Genomic DNA, 12061 nt, shown 5'->3' on the forward strand with positions numbered 1-12061 from the left:
CATATTGTACGAGCAAGAATTGAGTAAGAGGCAGTTTAATTTGGGAACGAATTTTTACAAAGTCGAAATGGCGCCCCCCTATTGACAAAAGGGTATTCACTCCCTGAACTTGCTTCCCGACTCTCAGCATACATCATTACAATTGTCCATTGGTGTGTCATAATTATGGACAAAACACACGGCAGCGTTGATCACATTTATCTACCAGGGCCTCAGAATTGTATTATCAAAGAGGACGGCACCATCAACAGGTGGACACCTGCTACTGCACTCTTCTGGTAGATGAAGGATCTGTGAAAGTAGAGGGATTTACACACAGCTAAAATTTACACAGGAGCTGGACAAACAGAAGATCTAATACAAATAAGAAAGTAATGTCTACTCACTGTCTGCTGCTTCCAAAATAGCTGATTTATGCTGCATAATGTTACAATAAATGCAGAGAATCAGGAAATCTAAACATTTTGCAGAGAATCTATAGGCTGTACATTTACCAATGCCACAGTGGCAGACAGGATCTACTACTAGTACACTGCTGAACATAACCTACCAGGCACCGACTATACCAGTAGGCCAAAAAACTTTGCAACAATTATCAACAATAAATTATACTCCTCATTATGATATTTATACTGTTAGATTCTGAACAAACGGAGTAAAAACTCAAACGGACGACTACACAAACCTCAAACCAAGTTTATTCACCCACTTGGTCATACAGCTGCAAAGACAAGGCATGATTACACAAGCACATATATTTATTACCTTCTAATATGTGGGATCATGTCCTTACACATTTATACAGCCAATACATCTCTGTTGCTAGGCAGAAACTTAATTGGTTCCTCTCACTGGTGTAGTCATAGCCCTGCCTGATACTTAAACCTTCATGCGTGGAAGTGTATGTGTGAAATAGGACTGTAGTAGAAGAGTCGTTGTGGTGGGTCTCTCTGGCCTGCCTCCCAGAGGTTTCTTCTCACTTCATCTGTTGACTTGACCTCGAGACACATTCCTCGCTCCTCCCTAGTTCCTCAGCTGGCCTGCCTTATCCGAGACTAACTATTGCCCTTCAACTCCCTCCTTAGAAACATGGAGCAGAATATGAACTTTCTACACTCAGTAACTTTCCATAAGTCCCTATGTACCCTTCCTTGACCCCAGCATATGCATTCCTTATACATGTAAATTAATCAATGAGTTCTAGAATGGTCACAGGAATTAGTATATTTCAAACTAGAATCCAACAATACTGAATTCCATAATTTGCATATCATAGAAACGTTTTTAACTTGGGAACTCCCGTTAGAGTACACAATCTGTATTTACTCTGTATTGTCTGAGTTTGTTTGCCATTTCTACCACCGGAAAACACGAAAATGACGTTTAATGTAATCAAGGATCTCCTCATACTCTTGGGTATCCTGGTCCAGGTGCATGTCTCTTTCCACCCATGAAATTAGCTTTTTTGCTTGATTCTTGTTGATTATCCCCTTCTTGTGGTATGCATTTACCAGCTCAATGTAGCCATATCTGTAGTAGTCCCTTGTTCCTTCATCAGACATGTCAATGTTACCATCGGTATATGGTGCGGCCAATCCTAGAATAAGTAAATAGTTTCAAATAGGGAAAATGTGAACTTTAAAGTGGCATTTTACTCAAAAAGCAATTATGTATTTTTATTTATTTATTTTTATGTAAAAAAAAGTTTTTTTTTTCATTAGTCCATTTTTGATGAAATCCCAAATTGTCCCACACATTCAAGGCATTTAGCTTCAAGTCGCCTGAAAGCAAGAGCAAGTGTTGATAACAGTATTCTAAGAACCAAACACATGTTTTCTATTAGTCTAGCTCTGATGCTCCATTATTCAAAATGATGATATTCTGAGACCATATCATTGGTGGACTGGTGAGAAATATACTTTATGCATATCTTAGTTTTTTTGTAAAATACTCCTAATATAACATACAGGCAAACTCAGCGACTAAGACAAACTTTGTGAAATTGTTACTTTTGTAAGAGACGCTAAAGATCTACAGTATCTACTGTAAAATGAGGGAACAGGAAAATAATCAATGTTTTTACCTGCGTCTTCTCTGAGCTGCCGGGAAGATATAGGATGACCCATGATAAAAGCCTTCCTCAGCATAAGTGCAGCATCTCCGTCTAGGATTGTCTCTGCCAGCAGACGACTAGAACACAGAAAACATGATAACAGAAAAGGTGATGACTACACCTATGTTTTGAAGGCCGAGAATAACTACGGCGCCATGTACGACATCACGCATCGTCATCATGGTGGCCATTTTGCTATTCTGCCATAACTGGACAATGTATTTTCCTTCATATCTGCTAAACCATACACGATAACACAGAAAAGGTGTTGCCTATGTAACGGATGTGAAATGGCTAGCTAGTTAGCGGGTGCGCGCTAGTAGCATTTCAATCAGTTACGTCACTTGCTCTGAGACTTAAGTAGTGTTGCCCCTTGCTCTGCAAGAGCCGCGGCTTTTGTGGAGCGATGGGTAACGAGGCTTCGTGGTTGACTGTTGTTGATGTGTGCAGAGGGTCCCTGGTTCGCGCCCGTGTCGGGGCGAGGGGACAGTTTAAAGTTATACTGTTACATTGGTGCCGTGACCCGGATCACTGGTTGCTGCGGAAAAGGAGGAGGTTGAAAGGGGGGTGAGTGTAACGGATGTGAAATGGCTAGCTAGTTAGCGGGTGCGCGCTAGTAGCATTTCAATCAGTTACGTCACTTGCTCTGAGACTTAAGTAGTGTTGCCCCTTGCTCCGCGGCTTTTGTGGAGCGATGGGTAACAAGGCTTCGTGGTTGACTGTTGTTGATGTGTGCAGAGGGTCCCTGGTTCGCGCCCGTGTCGGGGCGAGGGGACGGTTTAAAGTTATACTGTTACACCTACTCTAAAGCATTCACCTGGATACTTGAGATTCCCTGCTGTTTCCAGTGGTCAGAGCATCTCTGTGATCCTGGTAAAGAACCCTCATGGTTAACAGGTTCTGTCCAGTTGGGTCATAATCAAGGCTCATGATCATCTCATGAAGCCTTGGATTCACTTGTAGGAGACGATCCAGTCGTTCATGGTTTCGGGCTATCCTCAGAGAAGCCAATGGTGGAATATGGTGCGAAAGTTACCCGGACCAAACTGAGATGGTCTACCTTTTTTAACCCTTATGAGGAGAGAAAAGGAAGTATCAGTAGGCTAACATCATTCTTGTGTCAATTCAAAAGGAATTCTACAATGTAATAGGAATTATATCATGAAAATAATGGCCTATCCATGCTCTTATGAATCAAAAGGCCCATTGTACTCAGTGGGTAAAGCAGACTTGATAGAAATATGTAAAAATTATAGACCTACTTTTTATAAGTGTCAACCACTCCAAGGCCGTAAGCAATTATGATCGTAGTTTCATTGCTGCTACGCTCTTCTTCTGTCTTCTTGCTGCCAGCATTTCCAGTGGGTTCATTTCCAGAAGCTTTATTTGACTTTACCATCACGGAACGTGTTATTATGGGACTTCCTGGATGATACGAAGGTTTCTTATGAATCGCCTTAATCAATATAAACCCCCCTACTGCGATTGTTCCCAATGCTACTGGAAACGCAAGGGGCCCCAAAAACGGTATCAGACCCAAGGCTGGAAGACCCATTTCAACTCTTGGTAGCCTACAATGGCTTGTAGCTCAACTCTGGGTTCCCAGCAAATGTCCTCCCCGAGCTGAGCTCTTTTACTCTTGACGCAGTTAGAAATGTTTGCCAGACGGCACAGCACAGTGGTGGTGCTGTAGAGCAGCACATGACCAATGAGTCAAAGTCTATAAATAGGCCTGTTTGTTTGTGTTGGAAAAGGCAGGCCATGGGGAGGAATGCTCAAACTTGGAATTGCTGGAGAAGAGCTCATATCCACATTCTGAACTTATGTACTTTAAGGGAGAACTTGTAGGATAGTAAGGGTTTGAACAGGGGATTATTAAATGGGTGGGGCGATGTTCTGAGTGTTCTATATAGAAATGCAATGCACAGAGCAGCTCACATGATGCCCTACTGTTTATGACTGAGAACCATGCCTGTTCCACACTTTCTATCTAAATGTTCTAGAATGGTGCACCCTCCCAAACAGCCCAAGGTGTATAGTTATGAAGTGGTTCATTTATAACTGCCACAGTAAAGTGCTTCAAGCAAACACTGTTGGTGAAGAATCACTAACATAATGACAATAATCCTTCCCTGACCAAACATTTGGGCCTGTGTTATTTACACACAAGTCAGACAGGCAGCTGATCTATATATCTATCTATCTACTAGGTCTATATACAGTATTTATATTTATGAACGTGTTTTTAAAAGGTTGGTATAAACCTTTACATTTCCTTGGTTTCCTCTCGTAAAGCCTTAACATTAATAACCTCTAAAAGTTTAAAGCCTTTGGAAGGAAGGGGGGGGGGGGGGTCTCTGGATCCACTACTGGTACACTGCTGTGCATTATCAACCAAACACCTAATACATCATCTGTGGTACAGAAGGTGCAATGTTGACATTTGGTTGTGCATCAGCAGTCACTCAATTAGCCAATGTCAGCTAAATGAGTCTAGGGCCAGCTGTCTAAACTTGTAGTCAGCATGGTTTTACTAGAGAAAACCAAGGAAATGTAAAGATTTATTCCAACCTTTTAAAAATACGTTCATAAAATATAAATTTCTACCTTTTTTTTAAGGTATAGATTAGGGCCTAATTGATGTATTTAAATTGGCTGATTTCCTCATATGAACTGTAAGTCAGTACAAACTTTGAAATTGTTGCAAGTTGAGTTTCTATTTATTTTCAGAATACATAAAGAGACTATTGGGGGTCGGGGTAAAGGAATCTTTTTGGACGAGGCAAGGTCACAGGATTCACAACCATTGGATGACTCCATGGAGGGGTTGTCGTGATTGGCCCAAGTCCTGGTGACCTAATGACTCCTCCAGTCCCCAAGCAGGACTCTGCTGGTCGTAAAACAAAGAATCAGAAGAAGAAAAATCATCAGCAGAAGAAGAGCCAGCCTCGAGCAGCTGGAATACAGCATGACCCATTTAAAGTAGAGATATTCTGCTGCCGGAGGGTGGAGTTCACCTTATATGGAAGCAACCTGTTGAACTCAAGCCCTGGGTCAGAGCTGATAGAGCTGTAGAACAGCAGGTGGGCATTGGAGGAGACATCACCGTGGGTCATCGTCATATGTGAAGGGGAACATGTGTCATCTAACTTTGTTTAACAGCATCACATGTGAAGGGAATGATGTGTTGTATAACTTTATTTGAGGAAGGCATGGGCTTAATTGCCAGAAGAGTGCAGAATTTGGGCCATTGACACCTTGAAGTGTTGTCATGAGGAAAGCTATAGGGTAAGATAGAACTATTAAAAGTCATTGTAAAGGTGTTGTGAAAGAGAGTTCAAGAAGCAAACAATCTCTTCTGAAAGAAACAAGTTGTATAGAAAAAAACGAATAAAAGATATAACTTGTGAAACCAAACATGAAGTCTTACTGGTTTTCCCTAACTAGTTACTCTATTGGTTGAATAAAGTGTTCAGGAGAAAAGGGAACACTGATAACAACCTTAGCTTAAGAGGCTCTACCACAGGTAGCCCGTTACCAGACCATTACTGTGGGCTCAAGCAGGAAACCAAAAGGGGCTTGGTGTTTAAGGCACACTTAAAGGAGCACTGGGAGTCTAGCCTGTTGAGCATTAGTCCTTTGCCCAGACGAAGTGCTGAACCCCTGCCTTTGACCAGAGAAAACGGGTTGAAGCCCGATACGCAGGACTTATCGAGTGTGACACCCGTGAGCGTATTCTCCGGTCAGGTAAACAGGGAGGACCAGCAGTTAGCTAGAGATTCTGAGATTACACCGCGCCAGCAGCTCCTTGTCAACAGGAGGGGGAGGAATTAGACAGAACACAGAGCTGGGGAACATCACAGAAAAGTCCAATATACTGATTGACACATCTCTGCCACCTATAACACAGAAAACCTGACAGAAAGCTGACACCCCCCCTTTTGCCCTCAGAACAGCATCAATTTAATCGGGGCATGCTCTCTGCAAGGTGTTGAAAGCATTCATTTTAACTCCAATGCTTCCCACAGTTGTGTCAAGTTGGCTGGATGTCCTATGGGTGGTGGACCATTCTTGATCCATGCCGGAAACTGTGGAGCGTGAAAAACACACCCCCTGGCACCTACTACCAAATCCCGTTCAAAGGCACTTCAATATTTTGTCTTGCCCATTCACTTGATGGTTTATTATGGACCCTTAAAATAAAGTGTTACCCATCAGATCCTAGTTGTGAATAAATAAACATTTATTTTTGACAAAGAAGAAAATCACTGAATAAATGCCTTATAGATGACAATTGGCGTATATAATACCTTATAACCTTATACCATATTCCAAATGAATGCCTGTCATGTGTTCCCCCTGCCCACTTAACTAAGGGATTAAATATTAGGCTACCTATAATTGAATAGAAGAAAACAGAGAGAGAGTGAGAAGAGAGATTGTCAGTTCCTTAATGCTTGGGCTGTATAATACCGCCAATGGATACATTAAGGAACTGCCTGTTTCTCTCTCTCTCTCTCTGTCTCTCTGTTTTCTTCTATTTAATTCAATATAAACCTTCTGTGTTTTTCATAGAACGATGCCAGGACTAGTTTATGTGGATGCAGATAGATTTCCAGCATTGTGCTTCGTTTGAGTATCTGTCTGCCAAGAAGTGACGGGCCTTTCAGCGAATGAAATAGGTGGGACTTTCCAGTCTCCAGTGGAAGTGGCTATGTAATGTAATTCAACACCAAAGTCACTCTTTACCAGAGATCATAAACTAAGACCCACTCGCTGGCTGAAGAGACTGAGATTCAGAAGTGAATAAACATTGATAAAACAGTTAAAATACGCAGACAGTCCCCGAATTGAACTTTAACAGAGGATTATTTGGCAATTATTATTCATTAATTTAGTGTTTCATTGTCATACGTGATGACTTGTATTTAATAAAAATAAGTGTATTTAATGTGTAATAGATGGCTATTGGCTTATGTGTTATAAAAGCCAATCTAACTACTTTTTAGGCTATTATCCCAGGACACTTCGTGCACTGTCCTGCACACCTTCAGCACAGACTCCAGACAATCCTACTGCTCTACCACCACTGTGACTCCATACCCCTGCTGCCCACCTTACTGTATTATATCTACCTTAACATTGGAGAGAGTAGCTGGGGAGCAGGGTCAGAGTATATTCTGTAGTACTCTATATCAGAGGAGAATACAAAAATACCATCCTTAATCCTCCATTAGTGTCTTTGAGTTGTTTTTCAAATGAGTTCTATTCTACACAGGATAACTCTTTCTGCTCACACAGGTCAAACACACTGAATTCCCACCTTTAGGGATGAATGTGAGCTGCTGAATATTCAGGAGTAGGAGTCCCTCTCTTGCTCCGTCGTATAAGAACTCATGACCCAGTCCATTTCCACACAACAGACCTGAAACAAACACCCAGAAAGGATTCCCTCTGTTTTAACGTTCTGTATCCTTGTTAAAAGGGGACACATAAAACATGTTATGTGTTCCGTTGTAAAATAAGTTGGTGGAAAACTAAAACCTCCATTGACAACAATCACACAAAGTCACAAACAACCCCTACACACGTTAGGACTCCTATAGGCCATAAGGGTGAATCCGTCCCTCTCTGACTGCACACACAACACACCTTCACTGGTCCCCAATCCTCAGGGGATTTGAACACACTGTCCTGGTGGATGGTCTGAGAGAAGGCAGGCCATGTGGAGGAGAGCTCATATCCCCATTCTGAACACACTGTCATGGTGGATGGTCTGAGAGAAGGCAGGCCATGTGGAGGAGAGCTCATATCCCCATTCTGAACACACTGTCATGGTGGATGGTCTGAGAGAAGGCAGGCCATGTGGAAGACAGCTCATATCCCCATTCTGAACACACTGTCCTGGTGGATGGTCTGAGAGAAGACAGGCCATGTTGAGAAGAGCTCATATCCCCATTCTGAACACACTGTCCTGGTGGATGGTCTGAGAGAAGGCAGGCCATGTGGAAGACAGCTCATATCCCCATTCTGAACACACTGTCCTGGTGGATGGTCTGAGAGAAGACAGGCCATGTGGAAGACAGCTCATATCCCCATTCTGAACACACTGTCCTGGTGGATGGTCTGAGAGAAGGCAGGCCATGTGGAGGAGAGCTCATATCCCCATTCTGAACACACTGTCCTGGTGGATGGTCTGAGAGAATACAGGCCATGTGGAGGAGAGCTCATATCCCCATTCTGAACACACTGTCCTGGTGGATGGTCTGAGAGAAGGCAGGCCAAGTGGAGGAGAGCTCATATCCCCATTCTGAACACACTGTCCTGGTGGATGGTCTGAGAGAATACAGGCCATGTGGAGGAGAGCTCATATCCCCATTCTGAACACACTGTCCTGGTGGATGGTCTGAGAGAAGGCATTTTTATTTCACCTTTATTTAACCAGGTAGGCCAGTTGAGAACAAGTTCTCATTTAAAACTGCAACCTGGCCAAGATAAAGCAAAGCAGTGCGACAGAAACAACAACAGAGAGTTACACATGGAATAAACAAACATACAGTCAATAACACAATAGAAAAGTCTATATACAGTGTGTGCAGATGAGGTAAGATTAGGGAGGTAAGGCAATAAATAGGCCATAGTGGCAAAGTAATTAGAATTTAGCAATTAAACACTGGAGTGATAGATGTGCAGAAGATGAATGTGCAAGTAGAGATACTGGGGTGCAAAATAATAATAACAATATGGGGATGAGGTAGTTGGATGGGCTATGTACAGGTGCAACGATCTGTAAGCTGCTCTGACAGCTGATGCTTAAAGTTAATGAGGGAGATATGAGTCTCCCTCATTCAGGTTAGCAATGACTACATCAAGCTTGTGACTCTACTAACTTGTTGGATGCATTTGGTGTTTGTTTTGGTTGCGTTTCAGATTATTTTGTGCCCAATAGAAATGAATGGTAAATAATGTATTGTCATTTTTTAGTCACATTTATTGTAAATAAGAATATAATGTTTGTAAACAATTCTACATTAATGTGGATGCTACCATGATTACAGATAGTCCTTAATGAATCGCGAATAATGATGAGTGATAAAGGTAGAGGCACAAATATCAGGTTAGCATTTTTGGAGGGGTGGATATTTGTGAGTCCAGCCCACATTCATTGCCAGACCAACTGACAAGCCCGTCCTGATTCGGTAATGCGTGGTCTCATGTCTGCCACATGGTGGGAGTATAATGCATCAAATAAATAAAAAAATGTCACCGTGAAAGATGTGGAACAAGATTAATTGTATAACCTGAGTAATGATTGAGTATATATTAACGATTTAGTATTTTCAGGTCTGCTAATCTCTTGAGGTGAGTACAGTAAAATACTGGCATGATTGATGTGTTTGTTATAAAGATGGCTGAAAAACTATTTTCATGGCACACTTGTTAACGTTGTGCCCATAAAAATATAAACAAACAAATAATGTAATCTTCTATAAAAGTACATCTTTATTTCTCAGTTTCATTTCTCTTTTTGTTTGCATATTATACATTGTGACCGTTAAGACGATTGAGATTTTATTAACACTGTAAATCTTTAAGAGGCTCATAAAATCATTGATAGAACTGATTAACATACATTGGTAGATTGAGCCATAAGTCAGAGCACTTTTGTTTGCTTTCACTACTATATATAAATTAGGACATTTTGAAGTTACATTCAACACTATGAAGGCTACATAGCAATCCCCCTTTAGACTGACAATGTTAAGATAAAACAATGATTAAGTGACTATCTTTGTGTAATCGTGTAACTCCTTGTACTTGTCTGTGTTATGATTGTGTATTATTGTTATATTATGATTGTGTATTATTGCATAATGTAGCTGACTATTTGGTGGGAGTTGCCCTGTCCTTGTCCAGTGAAGACATTGACCATCAGTGTCCTGGAGGTCCCAGAGGGGGCTTTATCACAGGACACTTCATCCACTGTCCTCCACTCCTTCAGCAGCAGACTCCAGACAATCCTACTGCTCTACCACCACTGTGACTCCATACCCCTGCAGCTCACCTTACTGTCCATCTACCTTATCTGTGGAGAGAAAGGACAACATTTGAATTCATCAACGTTTTTAAGTGTAACATTAACTATCCAGTGGTTAACGTGTGCTCAGTCAGATTGGTTAGGTATCAACCAGAGACATTAACATGTTGACTATTATCTAATCAGATTGGCTTGAGATTCCGTGACTACATAGTTTAAGTGAACCCATACCTTTAGGGACGAACTTCAGTGAGCTGCTGAATATTCAGAAGCGTGAGAGTCCTTTCTTTGGCCCGTCGCCCACAAACTCATGACCAAGTCCGTTTCCACACTTCCCACATCGGACCTGAAACACACAGCTATCAGATTCCATCTTTCCATACAATAGTATAATCAATTCTATGTGCCAAATTTTTTAACAAGAAAAAAGTTTAATTCATTAACTCTGTTCACAATGTTGACATCGGCAAACCACTCCCACACAACACCATACACATGGTCTGCGGTTGTGAGGCCGGTTGGACGTACAACATTTTCTAAAATGACGTTGGAGGCGGCTTATGATAGAGAAATTAACATTAAATTCTCTGGCAACAGCTCTGGTGAACATTCCTGCAGTCAGTATGCCAATTGCAGAAATACGCTTTTTGTGCCTATGGAAAATGTCAGGGATATTTTATTTCAGCTCATGAAACATGGGACCAACACTTTACATGTTGCATTTATATTTTTGTTCAATGCACAATCAACGTATCAAACATTATTGTTAGGACCTTCCCAAGTTCAAAATGAAACACTGCTTACAAATGCAGAAATTGAATGCAATACCCTACACACATCCTGTTAAAATTAACATTGGCTCATCAGTGCATTGACCACAAGCAGACAATTACTTAGCAATGAACAGTCAACAGAGGGATGCCCCTATGGAGTAGGGTTAAGTTGTCACCCATCTTTTCTTAGTCCAGATCACTTTCGCAGTCAAAAAGCAAGCGGAAATTTAAAAAAAGATAACTTAACAAAACAATTGTTGTGTAGGAATGACGTTGTTGTGCAGTAGATCTAATACATTATCACAGCATATTTAGATCTAATACATTATCACAGCATATTTAGATCTAATACATTATCACAGCATATTTAGATCTAATACATTATCACAGCATATTTAGATCTAATACATTATCACAGCATATTTAGATCTAATACATTATCACAGCATATTTAGATCTAATACATTATCACAGCATATTTAGATCTAATACATTATCACAGCATATTTAGATCTAATACATTATCACAGCATATTTAGATCTAATACATTATCACAGCATATTTAGATCTAATACATTATCACAGCATATTTAGATCTAATACATTATCACAGCATATTTAGATCTAATACATTATCACAGCATATTTAGATCTAATACATTATCACAGCATATTTAGATCTAATACATTATCACAGCATATTTAGATCTAATACATTATCACAGCATATTTAGATCTAATACATTATCACAGCATATTTAGATCTAATACATTATCACAGCATATTTAGATCTAATACATTATCACAGCATATTTAGATCTAATACATTATCACAGCATATTTAGATCTAATACATTATCACAGCATATTTAGATCTAATACATTATCACAGCATATTTAGATCTAATACATTATCACAGCATATTTAGATCTAATACATTATCACAGCATATTTAGATCTAATACATTATCACAGCATATTTAGATCTAATACATTATCACAGCATATTTAGATCTAATACATTATCACAGCATATTTAGATCTAATACATTATCACAGCATATTTAGATCTAATACATTATCACAGCATATTTAGATCTAATACATTATCACAGCATATTTAGATCTAATACA

At 40.3% G+C, this 12061-nt stretch overlaps 1 protein-coding gene across 2 annotated transcripts; it reads right to left on the reverse strand.

The window, feature by feature from the left end:
* Positions 1 to 680: 680 nt before the first annotated feature.
* LOC129850364 (uncharacterized) lies at positions 681 to 3794 on the reverse strand. Of its 2 annotated transcripts, XM_055916817.1 has the most exons (4): positions 3376 to 3789; positions 2931 to 3184; positions 2084 to 2190; positions 681 to 1597 (listed from the first exon to the last, which is right to left on the reverse strand). In XM_055916817.1, exons 2-4 carry the CDS (start codon positions 3047 to 3049, stop codon positions 1356 to 1358), a joined length of 468 nt encoding a protein of 155 aa, XP_055772792.1. In that variant the 5' UTR covers positions 3050 to 3184; positions 3376 to 3789; the 3' UTR covers positions 681 to 1355. The 2 variants fall into 2 exon arrangements, with proteins under 2 accessions (XP_055772792.1, XP_055772791.1); XM_055916816.1 differs by lacking the exon at positions 2931 to 3184 and having other exon boundaries at positions 3376 to 3794.
* Between the last annotated feature and the right edge of the window lie 8267 nt (positions 3795 to 12061).

This window comes from Salvelinus fontinalis, unplaced genomic scaffold (assembly GCF_029448725.1).
Source record: "Salvelinus fontinalis isolate EN_2023a unplaced genomic scaffold, ASM2944872v1 scaffold_1965, whole genome shotgun sequence".
Taxonomy (NCBI): domain Eukaryota; kingdom Metazoa; phylum Chordata; class Actinopteri; order Salmoniformes; family Salmonidae; genus Salvelinus; species Salvelinus fontinalis.